Below are 18,883 nucleotides of genomic sequence, written 5' to 3' on the forward strand. Positions count from 1 at the left end.
TCAACATCAATACCGATCTTGAAAACATTCTGGAGTGGGGTGGAAACGATCTGATTGAGTTTAATGCTGCAAATACCCAGGCTGCTGTTTTTACAAAAAAGGGTCGCGCTGCAGCATCCATCAACGAAAATTCGCTTATTAGGTGTTGAGGTTGGGATCAATGTCCTGACATAGTCACGTGACCGATTAGCTAAGGCAGCATCACGAAAACTTGGAACCTACTTCAATTTCAATAAGCCATACACTCCGCAATAGCTTTTAATCCTCTAAAAGGTGAAGAGTCGTCCATCTTTGGCGTATTGCTCACACGCATGGAGCTCGACTTATAATGTACTCAAATTTGACCAGAAACTTGTACAGTCTAGAGCTTAGAATAAAGGTCGATGATCTGACTCTGTTTAAGCAAAGATACCACAGCAGATGCTCTTCTGAGCTGTCACACAGACACCCAGAACGTCAATTTATCAGAATTGCTTCCTTTGGAAAAGTGCGAGGATGTGGAAATAGATACCGAGGCACGTCTATCCCGAACACTATAACCTGCAGGAAATGCAGAAAAGGCACTATACGAACTATTGGAGTGTAATGGGGTTCACCTTCTTACTTGGTTGTCACATGAAAAAAAGAATATGTAAAAAAACTAGGAGAAATGCCAAAGTAACCATAAATTTGTCAAAGCATTTGGAAATATAATCAAAATATATACAATATTGAAAAATATGGATTTGCCATACGATGCAAGCTTCAGTTGTTCTGTTTTAGATTTGAAAATTTGGATATCTGCTTTTGTTATGAATTTCTAAAACTGCATTGGAAAAACAAAAATTTTCCATATGCTATATATGAGATTTGAAATGTATGAATGTTTTTTCTCCGTTAAGTGAGCAGACAACCGTTCAGTTGGAAAAAATTTGATTATAATTACAAAAGAAAAAAAGATGATCTCTCATGGAAATTGATTTCGAAAGCGTTTAGAGTTACAGTGGAAAAATGAATGACCAACGATAATTTTTCATGCAGATTTAATTAACGTATCACAGAGAACGGAATGATTTATTAAAACGGGTCACTTTTTTCATGTTTCAAGATTAATTCATCGGTATTTATCATTGCCGTATATGCTGAATTGTGACGTAGTGTGATCTCTCCCATAAAACACTATGAATGTTAATCATTTCTATCGAACAATTACAATAAAATGACTGGCTCTGAAAGCGTTAATATCTCTTCCCTTGAAATTTCCAGATTTTCATTGTTTTTATTCTACCTAATGCATATAAAATATGTTCTAGGAAAAGTTAAATGTGGTAATACAAAAATTTTGGAGGTACGGCTTTGAAATAACTATCATAATCACCTTCTAATAGATCCAAAACATCTATTCAAGAGCGATAGACGAAACAAAGAGAAAGCAAATTAATTAGAAATACTAATAAGCAAGAGGATATCTTATCAGTTGCAGAGGAATTGCGAGTAAATGTAAATGTAGTAAATCTTTGACCGTAGAAGAGAAAGCAAGAATGAAAAGAATGATTTGACGAATAATTGAAGATGATCTTCAATAACACGAATGAAGCAAAAATGACAAATATAGACCTCAATAAATAAGCAGCAAATACGTCTAACTCACTATACAGTTTTCTAGAAATGATTTATATGAAATAACAACGTTTGTGGAGTCAGTTAGTGTATATATGAAAGTAAGAAAATCGAGACAGTATATAAACGGAAACATCGATTTATTTTGGATAATGAGAAGGCCATTTTCTTGATGACAGGAAGGACAAACTAAAAAAATCAAGCTATTTTGAGCAGCTATTAGATATCAATGGAGATTATATAAAAAAAGATACTCCAGCATATTTATAAATGGAGTTTAAAACAATAAATTTATCAGGGAAAATGAAATTTCTAAAGAAATCATTAACTATAGTGGCGAAAAATTACAAACAGTTTGTGGAAGACGAAAATATTCCAGATATGTGGAGGAAATCTCAGAATAACCTGGGATATATTATTCGAAGTATAAAGACTGAAGAATGATATTCCAGTGAATCAAATTCTAGAATTTCTCTCCCTATGTTTATAATGGCTCCATAGCTATGACATAAAATTTTCACTTTCCGCTTATTCATCTGCAGTATTTACTTCACCCACAACAAGATAGTTTTTATTTTTTATGTTTATGTTTGTCTATAACCATGCGACTCTATCCACTATCTGTGTTTTTTCCTTTCCTATAACTAACGGTGTTTCTTAATCCGCGAGTAGGGAATTCTTACTAAAGTTTCAGGCTATATCAGTGGTTGAGTGTCTCCAAGCTTCTGATTTTCCTATGTCCGATGTTCAAGAGCAGCTCTATTCCTATTTTATGTCATTTCTACGAATCATCTATACTTTACTCAATTTCCAAGCTGTAAGAACTTCTTGATTCGGTGGATTATTTTAACCAGTCACTACAATCGCTTTTTCTTATTTCAATTTCTAATGAAGATTATAACATGAGCTGAAAATAATATTTCAATGTCACGTTTTCCTTCAAAATTTGAATAAAATGGCTAATAATTTCTGGTGATAATAATCTGTAACGGAAAGTAATTCAATTCCGATTTTGCTAACGATAGGAAATTTCATCACAAGGGTAAATTTACTTATGATGAAAAATATTTGCTTTCCACGTTTACCCGGGCGAAATTAATATTATCAAGTCATTTGTAATAGACCCTTTGTTTATTTATTGTTCTAGTATACAAAAGCGGTCCTCAAACCTTCAAAGCCTAGAGCCGTAAAGTAGTGCTTGAATTAGTGACATTTGTAGTAGCTATTATATGGAAAATCAGCCTCTCTCGAATAATAATTAATGAATTTTTCTTTTCATGTTTTATCATGAGCTAGAAAACATTCAAAACTCATGAAAAATTTCCATTTGATTTTTGTTTGTTAAAAATACAGTTCCTAAATTCATGCGACAAAATTCTGTTCGTATGAAATTAAGTTTTTCCAAAAAAAAATGTCTTTATCCCACCCCATTTCGAGATATCACCCTTTTGTAGGCGGTGACTAAAATTGAGTTTGTATTTATTTTCTTAAACATCAAATTTGCTGTTCAATTGTACCCGTTTGTATTATTTTAACACTAAAATAAGTAGATCAATACAAAATATTATTAGATATCTATTGTTGATATAAATGAAATCTATCAGATAAAGAATCGCGCGAACTAACTAACTAACCAAACCGAACACGAAATCAAGTCCAAACTATTACTGAATTCATATAATTAGAACTTTCAATATCTTAAAATTATCGCAATCGTTGTAGATATCGAAGGAGATGAATGTACCAAACGAAATTTCATCCTTATATCGCTTTCCAGACGTCCAAAGTCATCTACAACGTTCGAAAACGTAGACAGTTATTTGGTATGCTCGTGACGAGCCTGCTGGAGCTATAACAATTATGGATCATCATCATTTTTACACAAAGATTTGTAACTGCGGCCGTACAACATTCAGTTCGGGTAAAAATTGAAGCTTTAAGATGCTGGTTATAGGCTTAACATCGTAAACCAACGCTTGTTTTCGGATGAAGCTCATCAACTACCAAAGTAGTACCAAAACGAAATAACATCAAAAATACCTAAATTTCTTCGTACTTGAACTGCAGAACTTTGATGGTAATAACCAAAAAAGATGGTTCCAGTAGAACGGAGGAGCTTCATACAGCTTCTGCTGCATTGATCTCCAGGAAAAGTGATATAAGTTGACCTCTAGACTGTCCCGATTCAATGCCTATAGATTTTTTACTGTGGGGTTGTATGTTGTAATATAAAAGATAAATAGCTATCTTATTATCACAAATATTCAGGTGTTACAAGATGGTCTCCTTCAAAGTACTGTGACATCTCCCGAGTGTCGCCTTCTAAGTACTATTTTGCATTTCGGGAGCAAAAAGAAGTCACAAGAGGCAAAATCGGATTAATAAGGCACCTAAATGTCTTATAAGTACTATTTTGCAGTTCGGGAACAAAAAGAAGTCACAAGAGGCAGAATCGGGTTGATAAGGCACCCACCCGTCTATCACTGTGCTTGAGCATAGTGCCAAAAACTCACGCACAACGAGCGACGCCGAGGTGTCCCATTTTCGTGATGAAGAATCCATTTGCCACCTCGTGCTAAATCCGGATAAACTCGGACCACTGGATCTCTGAGACGTCTCAAAACTTTAACGTAAAAATTCCTGTCCAATCTCTTTTTTGTTCTCGTTTCTCCTGCTAGCCCCCATTATATTCTTCAAGATCGAATTCGTAAAACCAGGAATCGTCTTCTTTGCTTCCTGTTCTGGAGTGAAGTTTTTGTGTCGAAATTTCGTGAACGATTGTTTTGACTATCGACAGCTTGTAAGCTATTAATCTATCTGTCAATCTACGGTCTTGAATAAAACAATCCCGATCTCAGTTGAAATTTCTGAACCGTTGGTGATATTTATTTACTAACACTACACTGTCTAACGCGCGTTTCGATAACCAAGTTATCGTCTTTAGAGACCAAAAATAAACAGATAGTTTACAAGTAGTGTAAACAGTCATTTTCATCAGAACTCGATTTTGGCATCCTGGACGAGAGTCTTATTCAACTTCTTCTCAGCCTTTTCGGGACCTTTTTAACCACGCGTTCATGGTTGGTTCCTTCAGAAAATTGTCTCCGTAAACATTTCACAAACATCAAAAATATCTTTCCGTAAAACTTGATGTTGATGCACTGTTCCTAAATCAGAGAGAGCTCCGTGTCGACGGTTGGTTGAAAAGAGTAGCTTTCAACAAGCAACTTCTCACTCCTACTCACACGCAGAGCATTTTTACTCGAATTGAGCGTTGATGGGATAAACTATAGTAGCAGCGCCTGGAACATGAAACCTCATATGGATATCGACGATATCGTTTCAAGTGATAATGAAAGTATTAGTAGAATGTATACCGCTAAAAAGTTTGAGAATCTTCAGTTGTCAATACCATATTTTTAAGAAGCTGAAAGAAAACAGAAAATACGTGATTCAATTTATAATTAGAGAAAATTTGAAATGAAAATATGATAAAAAGTATGTCTGCAGCTCACAGTATAATGAAAAAATGAGGTAATGAAAATTGACGTATAGAAACTTTGTGAAATATGGATACTGTGTTTGCCATTACAGTGGAAATTTTGTTTTATTGCTCGTATTATATCTCCGTATATTAGCTTGAAGTTTAGACTCTACACTTTCAAAGTTTCTACTTATATACCATTATCGGAAACTCGTTATACCGTTCTCATTAATTCTAAGGCTGACGTATGTCGTCGTTCGAATAATCAGACTGGATAAATTGGTATTGCTTTTGTTTTGATACCTCTTCTATGCGAAGCACATACTAGTCCCACACAGGATCATTAAATGACGTTGCAGCTCTCTCTCCAAATCATTTATACGTAACAACTACTTTAGTCCAAAAGTTCGGGTGTTTGGATGAAGTTTTGTTTATAACTACTCTTACTATCACGTTTAATTATTTGGTGAACAGTATAGAAACCAATTCACTAAATCCTTGTGTATCTACTCTTACGGGTGTAAGACGTGGAGTTTAGTTTTTTTTTTAAAAAAAGTCTTTCTTTCGGTGTTTTATTTGTGTTAGTACCTCATGTAGTTTCTCAAAATTTTTGCCTACTTTCTACCATGTAAGTAGATTTTCCTCTATGTATTATTTGCCTCCGTCTTTGATCTGGTCTAATCTGGTATTGTTCACAATTTTCCGGAGTAATCTCATTTTGGTTTGTGTCTTTTCCTGTGTTTTTGATGTCGTCCGTCTTTTTTTTTCTGTGCTTCTAATCATTGTCATTTTTCAATGCAAAGTAAACTAACTTTCATCCCTTAGTTTAATAATTGAATTTTCATTATAACTATAAATATATAAAACAGTACTTTTACCAGTTTATCTCTAAATATTTTTTTCACGAAATGGGACGTGAAACATGAATAGAACAAAAACAGCGCCGTGAAGATGTTTCCATCGAGAGCTTGACAATGTTTCATAACCATGGATGAAACGTGGGTCCATCACTACACACCGTGAACAATAGGTTAATCAAAACAATGGATTGTAAAGGGCGAACCGGTTCCAAAGGCAGAGACCGTTCCATCTGCACACAAGATCATGGCGTCGGTTTTTTTCGAATGTGGGATAATTTTCATTGAATACCTTGAGACAGGAAAAACTATCAACAGCGAGTTTTATGCTAACCTTCTTGCCACGTTTGAGTAAGAAAAAAAAGTGAAAACGACCGTATTTGCTAAGAAGAAAGTGTTTTTCATCAAGACAATGCACACATCTGTTAATACAATGACCAAATTGATGATTTAGAGTTTGAATTTTCACCTCGAATTGATTTTTGTTCCCAGGCTTGAAAAAATGGCTTGATTGACGATTATTATTATAAAAATGCTATCGAACTTATTGGAACATCGCTGGAAAAAATCTATCTATGGAGATAAAAGGAGATTACGTTGACAAATAAATATAATTTTTCCAAAATTTCTGTATTTTCTTTGATGGGTTAAGCACTTTTGGGTGCATTCTGGGACGGTATTCTAATTCGTTAATAATAATCATGTAACCAACTACTGTGGAATATCAAAAAAAAGTTCTCTTGGATTTTTTTTGACGATATTCAATATCAAACTCCAAACTCCTCAATGTTAATCAAGCAACCGCGTCACCCACGCGACAGATCTATTAGATATCTTACGTACTATTTTTTGTCGACTCAATGCCGAAGACTGTTTTCGAAATTCATTTACGGTTACTTAGATTTCTTTGACACCCATCGATTAGCTGCTATGTCGATAACATTGGACAACGACAATCTAGAAAGATTTGAACTAAAATTAATTATTCTGAATGCACCATGCAACGTTATTGCTTGTTTCCTTTATATTAAGTCAGTTCAGAACAAATATCAATACAGATTCCAAATAAAAAAGGTGTAGTTGAAAAGAAAATAAAATCTTCACTTTCTATTCAATTTCTATAAATATAACCAGTACAGAACATGGTATCAACGAATGCAAAAATCAATTATTCATAATAAAAAAATACATCAATAAAAGGTTTCCATTTCTGATATATTTTTCTAGGAAGAAACACGAGAAAACATTACAATAAGTGAGTTAAGCTTCGTTCCAACAACAGAAGATGATGGAAAATCCATAACATGTCGTGCAGAAAATCCAAACGGCACAGGCTTGTTCCTCGAGACTTCTTGGACAATTGACGTCGTATGTAAGTAGTTAATCAATTATAATCTTCAAATGAACTTTTCGAAACTATGTACATAGAAATTGAGTAAGAAAAATATAAAATTAATGTATATATATATATATATATATATATATATATATATATATATATATATATATAATGATTCATTAAAAATGTGCAATCTCTGAACTGTAGATTCTAGACCTCAAAATATGTTGAATCTGGTCAATATACTTCAAAGTTCAAATTTAAATTTGAATTTTGATTATAATTCGCACTCTAATTTAACATTGCTAATAGAGGGCGCTAGTTAAACTTGTTTGTGTTAATTAAATCAAAGTAAACTTTTTCTGGGCTAAACTTACAACTAAAATAATGAAAAAATATTAAAAAGCGTTAAATTCTACAAAAAGAAGTTACTCTATTGCTATTTGTGTAATTCAATCGGTTATCGAGTTATTTGCTTCTAAAAAGTTCAATAAATTATAATTTTTTCATTAAAAAATTTTATTGTTCCTTAAATATGTAATAATAACAAATTTGTAAACAAAAATAAAAAACTTCAAAGCAAATGCTCAAAATGCCCACCATTTACTTCAATACACTTTATAAAGATCTCTTAATATCAAAATCACAATCGTGAATTAAGCCAATCATCTATTTTTAGAATACTGAAAAGGGAAAAATTGCATCCATACTCCTGTTCAGAATTTATTACCTCAAGATTTACCTAAGCGTCTACAATTTGCCCATTTTTTGCAAGATAAACAAACAGATAAACAAACAGATTTTCTGGATACAATTCTTTTTACTGATGAGGCAACATTTACCAGAAGAGGAATATTTAATTATAAAAATAATCATTTGTAGAATTCTGAAAATCCACATGCTATGAGGGAAACACATTTTCAGCACGAGTTTAAGGTTAACATTTGATGTGGTGTAATATGTGGGTATTTAATAGGTCATTTTGGACTACCAACCAATTTAAATGGACCTCTTTATTTAGATTTTCTTCAAGAACATTTACACGAATTACTAGAGGATATACCTCTCGCTTTAAGACAAAATATGTGGTTTTTGCACGATGGTGCACCACCACATTATTCTTCACAAGTTCGTCAATACTTTAACGAACAGTTTCCGCATCGATGAATTGGTCGTGGAAGTGAGTTTACTTGGCCACCAAGATGCCCTGATTTAAATCCTTTGGATTTTTCAATTTGGTCACAAATGAAGGTTCGATAATTAGGTTCTTCAATAGCTACTACCTCTCCTGCATTTTTCTTGAGGTTCTTACTCCTGTTAGTGATAAAACTTTTCTCTGATCTGCAAGTGCAGTTTGTAATTCATCAACTTCCTCATCTGATGTGCAGGTATTCCTAAGTCTTCCAAATTAATTTCACTCTAGATTCGGGAATTCAACTAAAGCCCCAAAATATAGCCCCTTTTCTATTATTTTTCTTGACATCTTCACATATGATATTCAGGTGCTTTGTGTTTTTTTTTTCTGGTTAATAATTAAGTTTTCTCTTGCTAATCTTCTATATCTCACCTAATAGATCCTTTTCTTCATAATTATTCTGCTCGAGGTAGAGATCCATTTATTCTAGTGCCTCAGGTGCTTGGTGTATTTTTTCATGCATGCTGGGGTGGATTCTTAGCACTTTAAATTTCTCTTGGTAGAAATCTCACAACAGATATACACATTCAACTTGACTATCATTTAAACTGATATTTCTTGGTCAAAAAACGGAATTAAATCGTGAATATTTTCGTATGATCATTTTCTATAACTTTGATGTGGATTTAACCATCAAGTCGCTTCGACTGATGGAACGACCGTTTTGGTCAATGGTTTTTTGAATTCAATCGTGGTCAAATTTTGCTACAGGATGGATGGTAAGATCGTCCAAAGTCCGCTGTATCAGAAAACATGGATGCTGTGCGTACATTTGGCTGTAGAAAAGATTTGTTCGCATCGAATTGCTCAAAAAAACCTCGTGTCAATTGGTCCAAAGAAAAAACTTAATCGCGGTGCTTCAAGAAGCGTTTGATTGTGACAGGTGACGAATTATAGAACTAAAAATGGTTCGCGAATAATCGGCTTTTTTTTTAGAATAAATGCACATATCTCTACCGTTCCATTAGAGTAAAGTAAAACAATCAATTCTGAAGTTTTCGAATTATTATTCACTTAGACAATACGAGATATCTAGCATCAATTCAAACTTAAACGTTTTTGAACAGTCAAAACATCGAATTGATGCTTCATCCACCGTACAGACCTTGTTTGGCACCTAATGATTCCTTATTATTTAATTTAATTTATGAGGTTAACACTTGAAGAAGTTCAAATCACGTGTTTTGGAGATACCTCAATAGGAATGACACAAATTCTTCGACAATTGATTAATCCTTCCGGAGAATTCTTCCACATATTGATTTGAATGTTTCATGTTTTTATTTCATTATCAGTTATCTAATCAGTTATTCCAATTAATTATTCGTAACGAATTTGACGATGGAAATATCTGTTGTAACTTTATTTATCATCGTTTCCACTGGAATTTATGGAGTTGAAAGTGAATTGGTTTATCGAAGTTGTCAAAAAGAAAATTATTATATCACATTTTCCGTCAGGAAAAACGTATACTCACAAAGCAGAAAATCCCAATGTCACCAGATTTTCACGAAAACTTTGCGGGGAATCGACGTTGTGTATAAGTAGGCTCTTAGAAGGACATTTGTTTTCTCATGCGTATTTATCTTTTTATTTTTGGGTTTGGTGGTGGAGAAATTTTATAAAATAGACTACGACTCAGTCATACAGTTTAATGGTATTCGATAATTCATTTTCGTTTAGTCTTGTAATTGTCTTAAAAATATAATAAATCCAAACAAGTATTCTTGATATTGATTGAAATATATAAAAAAATTTCGTAGATAAAGCGTAGTTAATCTGAGAAAATTGTATTCTAAAATTTCATGAAGGCGGATACTTCATTATCTTATGAATAAAGACACACGACAGATTATTTATAAATTATGACAAAGGGAAATACACCCAGTTTTGGAAATTTGCGGCTAAGGATTGCAGAGTTTCCACTAAATTCCAAAAATCACAGTTCATTGCCTTCTTCGAACTCCAGGGACTTTTTCTGCCGATAATGATTCAATTACAATTCAAGTAATAAAACCATCAACATAATTCGGATACTTCACTTTATGCTCTAACAACAAAATAACATAAAGAAATATCGTTCACTCATTTTTAAATTGATATTAATAACTAATTTAGACGGTTTCTGGAAAAATGAAGTACTTAACACGATCAAACACTGTTTTATCTCACAGATTTCCAGGGCTCGCCCGCGCCTCGTTCTCCAACCGTGTCTACTCGACCGAAAAAACAGTTCTTTCGGGACCTGTCATTGTGAGTGAACATTAGAAATATCATCTCTATTTGTATTCATTAGAAATTATAAAGAAGTTTTATAAAGTGAAGAGTAGATATATTTTCAAATGCAATACAATTCATTTAGGTTTGTGCAAGATTTCGATGATTAATAATAAAATATCGTGTGTTAAATTCATTCAAAACCAAGGTTTAACAAAATGGTGCAAACGACCTTCCAAAGTATCTTTTTTTCTATAAACAATATGCCCCTTGAGGAATAAACAGGTTTTGAGAAGCGTTCGACGGAATTGTGTTTGGAAAAAAACAGATTCGAGTTTTCTGTAGTTCGTATTTTCCTTCGTTTTGTGAAAGTTGAGGTAAAGTTGGATGTAAACTGAGAGATGTCAGTTCTTGAATAAAGTCGACTGTATACATACTTCCAACAATTTTATGCTTTCGGTATTTTTGAAATGCCTAGCACGTATGAAAAGGAACGCGGGCGAATAAATTTGATATTCTCGACAGTTTTGCAAATATCCCAACAATCAGTCGTGTATTATGTCTTTCAAAATCGCATCGAGATTCAAATATATATGAGAATGTATTTTCAGAAAAACTTAATGAATAGTTGTCAGTTTCATATAAAAATTGTATCAAAATATTATTAATGAGCTGGACAGAAGTGGATGGATTGTGAAAAAAACTCAAGATATTCCAGACAGAGAAATATTGAATTGAATTTCTAGTACCGTTAGTGACGCAAGAGGGCGTTTTAATTACGATATTATCTTCTTCAGAGATCTTCTCCATTATTTCAAAATCACATAGGGGTTTATCTCCTACAAAGGGTTTATTCGCCCCTATTTCATTGGAGGGTAACTTCATTCTTTTGCCTATCTCATTTAACTTGTAGACTCATTCTGATTCGATTGAATTTCTTATCATTTATAATATGATGGTCTGATCCAAGTCTATAACTGAGTTTTGAGGTGAAGTTCCTCAATCTTTTTAGCTATTTCTTTCTGACGCATACCACAAATTTGAACAGTTTCTGAGGGAGGTCTTCCTCTAGACATTTTTATTGAATTTTAGTTAACTAAAATCAATTCTAACGCAGCATGTTTTATCCAATGCGATTCTAAATATTTTTTCAATCAAATTTTATTTTATATTTCTAAAATTGATTTCTCGAAATGTGCTTATATTTCAATGATATAATACATATTGAAAAAGAGAATAGAACGTCTTTGTTAGCAAATGAAAAACAGATCTACTTGATTTTTGTATCATGAAAGGTATTTCCTCGAACTTGTGGAGGCTACTTCCTGCTTGCTTTGATCTTTCTTTTAACCACAATCCCGTAGACTCAAAATTTTCACCCCATATGACGTCGCTAAATCTATTTTGTGATACCGGTAGATAGTTGCAAAATTAGAGAAAAATCCCATAAGGTATCACCTGTATTTACTCACAAATTGCTTATTGTTCCACATCTTCCCGTTCACATGAATCAAAATTTTCAATTTATACTGGGTATTCAACACTATCAAGTCAAAGACTATGGTTTGGATAATGTTTAAGGCATAAAAACGTTTCCTGGAATCGAAAAATTCATTTCCAAATGACTATAAACAATTTTTGAGTGTCTTATTGAACTTGATAAGTTAGACTTTAATATTTCAAAGAATTCAAACGGAATTAAGAAAATATCTTTTATGACACCAATTTATACAAGCAGCAGTTGAAAATATTCACAAATTTTGTTATAGCCTCTAATCACTTCATATCTGGATTACATTGACATTCCAAGAACTTATCAATATTTATGGAGTTGAAGAGTTTTTTTTAAATCTGTGAGGCCAAATATATACGCTGAAAAATTGTCACAATCCACTACATGTTGCTGGATTTTTTTTATTTATACGGCTACGATAGTGGCATACTGATGTAATTCATATAAATATTTTTTTAAAATGAATATAAATCAAAATTGTGGATGATATGAACCAAACGACACGTAAGTTCAAGAGAGTCCGTCCATGATTTATGCATCTTGGGAGTTTTTTATTCTCTCTATCACCTTATCCTTCGTAGTCTCCGGGTGCAGTTGACAATGCTTTATCCTGTTTTGTATTTCAGATCCCCCTATTGTGACGCTGTGCCTGGGGAGCACCCTCAACGCCGACGACATCAAAGAAGGTGACGATGTCTACTTCGAGTGCCACGTTACTGCCAACCCCTACTGGAGGAAACTCACGTGGCTGCATAACGTAAGTAATATAAAACGCATTATCAAGGATTTGCTAACTGGCGCATCACATATAGGATTTTCTATTTTCACGTGAAATGTAATTGCCGGAACGATTTGATTATTGCGAAGATTAAAATTAGTACTTAGTTATCTGATATAGATAAACTAAGGATATTTCGTAGTTTTAATAAATAATTTATGAAATATGAGAATATTTATGTCCAATATTTCATGCAGCTTTTCAATTTCATCACATACTTAATTGAAATATGCCATTAATTTAGTGTTGGTACTTGGAACCAATTTTTAATTAAACAGATATTCATTAAAACTACTGCTAATTGTGAAATTTGATACAATAAAACTTGGCATTAGTAGCATTATTCATCAAGGTGTTTCAAACCGAAATTACCTAATGAGAAGATTAATGACGCAAGAAAAATCAATTATTAATCATTTATGATACGAGAGTTGTAAGTGTTGTAAGTAAGATGTTATTTTGTGAGTGAAATGACAAGATAAAATCGGTATTTACACGTGTACGAGATCTGGCTATTGAATAACGAGACTGGTTGCAAAAAAGGGTTTTATTATAAATATTATTATCCAATCAGTGCTGGAAGTGTTCTTTGGTAATGGCCTTTTCAAAGAAATCTGAGCAGATCCATTGACGCAAGGGCTTTTGATCAGGAGTCAGATTTTTTAGCAACAACTTCGCACAGACTTTTGTCATGTGTAATTCCTCGTGTAAAATTTTTCTAGTCGTTTCTTTATCGGCGTTTACAGCCTCGAAAATCATCTCATTTGACGATCTGCACGCACAATTTGGTCGATTTTGGTCACCGTTTCCGCAGTTAAAACAGTCACAGGGCGACCTGGGTGATGGTCATATTCAGTGCTCTCTCGGACCTCACTAAAGCGGTTACCTCGCATAAGATAGAGAATTGTCCTCATAGGCCTCTTACAACAATTTATAGCACTCAGTCGGAATTTTTTTCAATTTAACGAGATATTTGAGATTTTCTTTACATAGTTTTCGACACGAGTAAAAAACACGTTCGTTTCAAACCGCAACTGCGCAAATACTATAATAGTGACGGACACGTGTTTTGGGATGTGCATAGACAAGTTATCTAGAGACCCAACGCCCTCTAGGCGCGCAGTTTCGTATAATAACCAGACCTCGTATAATACTGTAACGTTTTTCAAAGTGGAAATCTTGACATATTGACAGGAATTGACGAGATAAAGCTGGCAGACGTGTCTTCGAATGGATAAGTTTCTCGATCAAATCCGTCTTTCAATTTGAGATTCACTAAATAAACAACTTAGAATTTTCCCCTTTGGTGTTTTAAGACACACAACTTTTCGAATCGCCCCGGTAAATGAATATGTATTAGTTCCAATCGTCTTAGCGATATAAAAACCTCGTATAAACATTGATAACTGTGAAGGTCGGCTCGTCTCGGCGTGCTTTTGTAAGTGCTAATAATTACGACGAAAGTACATCTACTTTATGATTTGTTCGATCTCTAAGTGAAATTTTATAAATGAAATGTTATCATTTCAATCGACTATACTGTTTGATGGATTACTTCGCATTCCAAGCTAATCTAAAAATAATTATACCCGCATTTAGTAAAAGCTGAAATTTGAATTTTTCATTAAATTAATATGGAAGTTTGGACACAACTCATTATTGAAATAACGACTTGCTTACTACTAGCGATATGTAATGAGATATTGATTAACTTTAATTAGAAAAAAGAAATTATAATTACAATGTAAAGAATGACGATCAATTTTTTTGCTTTTAGAAGAAGAAACTTAGTGAGAATTTTTGAACAATGATTTCCTTCAATTTCTTATTAAACATTTAAAGAAAAGTCGAAACGTTAATTTTCATTTATCTTTCAAAAATTATTAGAAAAACTAATGTTCAAACAGAAGAGACCTAGAATCAAGAACATTTAGAAGCATGAACAACACAAAATTGAATCAAGTAACTCGAAATATAGCGGTTTGAGATATTGCTTCATCATCACAAGTCAAAGCCTAATTGATCAGTACATTGATTCAATCCACGTAGAAAGTCATAGAAAATCATCGCACGAAATTTTTCTCGATTTAATTCAATTTTCTAACCAAGTTTCAAGTATATCTAAACAACTCAAACAAACTCAAATTTTCCCCAACTCTCAAATAAATAAAGTGACGATGAATCTGATAGTACAAAATCAGATTCCGATATCGATATTGATGAAAATGTAGATTCTAAATGATTTTAGAAGAAGAAATTTCAATATTTCTCGATTTTTTCTATATTGCTTATAATTAATTGGAAATGAAAATTGATAATTTTGGCGTCTATAAGAGATATTTATAACTTGATTGCCTTAAAAAACGACTTGACAGATTTACGAATTTTTTCTGAGAAAACTTTAGCTTTTACAAAAAAATTGTTCAACACATTTTTCATCAAAAAAAAATTGTTCTACAACGTGGTATTTTTTATTCCCTCGAAATATTGATGTCATTCTGTAGTCCCTCCAAAATGCTGAGGCTTCTTACTCATAACTTATTCTTTTGGTAAGAAATTGCCTCCACCGACTAGGCTAATATTTGTCAGAATGATAAGTCTCGTAGATCCATATTCCGAATATTGTCAACCTCATGATTTAAGAAATATTGATGTCATTCTGTGGTTCCTACAAATTGCTGCGGCTTTTTGCTCTGCTGAGGTTTTTTGTTTGGAAATTTTGTTCTGAAGTAAATTAGGTTCAATCAAATTAATTATTCAAAATAAATGGTTGAATCTATGACTTAATTTTCTCATACCACATACTTGTCTTCTTAAAAGAAGGTATCAGCTTTTTTATTACTAATATAAAAGTTCCATACGTTTTTCATTTCGTTGTGTCCGTAAAATTCTGACTACAGAAATGAATATTTTAATAAAACATACAATTATTATACCTTCAAGCATATTTCCTACATTGTATGTAAATTCTTCGGCTAATAATTTATTGTGTAGCTACAATGTTTTATAAGCACAACTACAATGTTTCATAAACAGTACGTATACAGAAATGATTTCTGATTTTCTAAACTTTGCTGATTGATGTCATAACATAAGTACCTCCACTACAAGAATGAAACTAAGAAGGGTCTGAAGCTTCTGATGATTTTCAGTTACTTGGTTAGGTTGCTTTACCATTAAGGGGAAATTTTTTGTCACAAGCTCGTTTGCCATAAGTATTTAGATATTCTTAAATATGGAGAACAAAATTGAAAAATACTAACTTCCCAAAACTTTGAAATAAGTAATGAGTACAAAATTGGAAAATCTCACCAACCTAATCCAATAAAACCTAACCTAACCTAGCAATGCAAAAAAGCGCTGTCAGAATATTTATGGGAAAATTGAAATATTTCAATGTACATTATTATAGAGAACAAGATACCCTCATTTATCTGCCAAGAAGCTGCATTCTATGTAACACATAGTAAAACATATTTTGCGTAGAATATAACATCGGTTTTGATCCGCCTGCTTCGGATATTTGCTTGCGTTGAAGCTCCCTGACTGAAGAAATTAAAAAAGAAAAGGATAATAATAAACACAGTTGCTTCAAATTGTAGAAAGATTCCAAATTCTGAAAGCCAAACAATTCTTTTCAAATATTTTGAGTGTCAAAAAATTTAGTGAGCCTGAAAGTTCAGAATCCAAAAACCAACTGTACACTAACAACTAAACTGTAGCCAAAAGGTTCCTCGAAAGATCAATATCAAAAAGGTAACATATTTATCTGCACCTGGATTGAGGATGAATTTGATAAGGGCTCAAAAGAAGTTGCCTCAACAGTTTTCCATCGCCTAACAAGTCTTTACTTATCTCCTCATAGTAAGATAAGATTTTATGCCCACGGCTATGAAGGACAGAATAGGAGTTTAACAATGGTTGCCATGTGACATTATTTTCTTATTCAGAACGCACCAGCGCATTAGAGGACATTCTCTTTCACCATCTGATCCCGTTTTTGGTGTCATAGAGATAGTAATAGCTAAACTGGATTCTACTCTAGGTGAAACTGCTGACCAAATGAGGTGACGACTCCAGAAATGTTGGAGAAAATCCACGAAGAGTTATTGGATGATCGTAGATCAGCAGGCATTCCTCACAATGGAACAAAAACAACGTCGAGAGGATATTCCAAATTTGGCTGAGAAGAAAGTGTTGTTTCATAAAGAAAATGCACCAGTTCACACATTCATTATTGCAATGGCAAAATTAATGAAATGAAGTTTGGATTGTTACCTTATGCACCCTATTTACCAGATTTGGCCCCCTCGGATTATTTTCTATCCACACACTGGTGGTCAAAGATTTATGTTGCAGTTATGCAGTTAATGTCTATGTTGAGGAGCTTGACGATTTTCATTATGAAAAGCGGATCGAGATTATTGGACATCGCTGGGAAAACTGTATTGAGCTAAAAGGAGATTACGTTTAAAAATAAATAAATATTTTCCCAAAATTTTTGTGTTTTCTTTGTTGGGCCAGGTACTTCTTTGACCTCGCATCTGTGTCAATATTTTACTATTAACGTGAACGTGTAGGTTTGCCCAAATTTTTTCACAAATATATCGATAGCTAAAAGTTAACTGAGAAGAATAATTCTCATATATTCCCTTCTGGGGTGGAAAACCCTCAAGTTCGGTTACTAACCTATATCAAAATAAATCGATAAAGCTCGAAATTATGAAAATAAAATTCAATTCAATATCCACAAACCGCAACCTCGTCTTGTGTAATCAAGCTATCATTTTTCACGAATACCAATGAAATATGAGATCGTTACAGATGTTTCCTGTTCATTTTCATATCTTAGGAGCACATCCAGGTCTTTTCTCTTCACAAATATTGTATACAGATTATTTATTGGTTTATATAAACGCGGAAGCAAATTTTGAAATTTAATTAAATGCATAAATTTAAAGCGTATATGGCAAAATTGAAAAGTCGAGGATGAAAATTGATATGCAAATCATTTTTTACCTCACAATATATAAACGAGTAGATCGTATAATTTACATGGTTTCGATCTATTGCCAGGGGATTTTCTTCTCTCTTTTAAAATCATAGTCGTCTGGATATTTAATTCTCTATATTTATAATTTTACTTGATTATGATAAAATGATTTCAGTTTAGTCTTTTCGCTTGTAAAAAAATGTCTTTTTTACATCGAAATTATAGTTTGAAACAATGATTTCTAGCCCTCAATTCGAAAATTTGTTTCTTTATTTTGATCAATTTTCCCTAATAAATAAACATATTTTCAACTTGTTTTACAATTGAAAAGATTGAAATTTTCCTTCATCTAATATTATGGGGACTAAGATTTCCTACAATTTCTTTGTATAAAATTTTTTTAATGCGAAACTGAAAAAGTTGTTAGTAAAAATCACGATTTTCGAATGTGTTGACCTGTATATGCAAATTCCAGAGTAAATGTGTCGATATGTTTTCAATTAGGAACCTAATATTCTTTATAGGACAAAGTTGATTTCTGACTACCAAATTTCTATAAAATAATACAATAAAAATATTTAAAAATAGAATTTCTTGAGATACTCAAAAAATCAAGCTTTCGCTGTATTTAATTTGTAGTCAATCTCGAAATGTTTGATTTCAAATATTTTATTTACTGCTTTTTGAAAATACACTATATGTACTGATAGTTCTAGTTTATGGTGTTTCTATACATCGATAGTCATTCAATTTTCCGAATTTAGACAATGATCTCACAAATAAAATCCATGAAGGTTCATACATAAAGACAACTATTTCATCTATTCCATATTCTCTCAAGTTCTATTGTGATTACCTTCATGTTGAATAATTTTCAGCTTCATAATATGAGCAGACAGTTGAATTGT

The 18,883-nt window shown here is 32.7% G+C and overlaps 1 protein-coding gene across 1 annotated transcript in view; it reads left to right on the forward strand.

Moving 5' to 3' along the window:
- Positions 1 to 18,883, forward strand: part of LOC130900569 (nephrin-like) — a 288,962-nt gene that overhangs the window by 216,559 nt on the left and 53,520 nt on the right. The window contains exons 6-7 of the mRNA XM_057811268.1: positions 7,168 to 7,312; positions 12,831 to 12,961. Of these exons, the coding sequence (XP_057667251.1) occupies positions 7,168 to 7,312; positions 12,831 to 12,961 (276 nt within the window). The remainder of the gene's footprint in view (positions 1 to 7,167; positions 7,313 to 12,830; positions 12,962 to 18,883) is intronic.

Source organism: Diorhabda carinulata, chromosome X (assembly GCF_026250575.1).
Source record: "Diorhabda carinulata isolate Delta chromosome X, icDioCari1.1, whole genome shotgun sequence".
Classification (NCBI taxonomy): Eukaryota; Metazoa; Arthropoda; class Insecta; order Coleoptera; family Chrysomelidae; genus Diorhabda; species Diorhabda carinulata.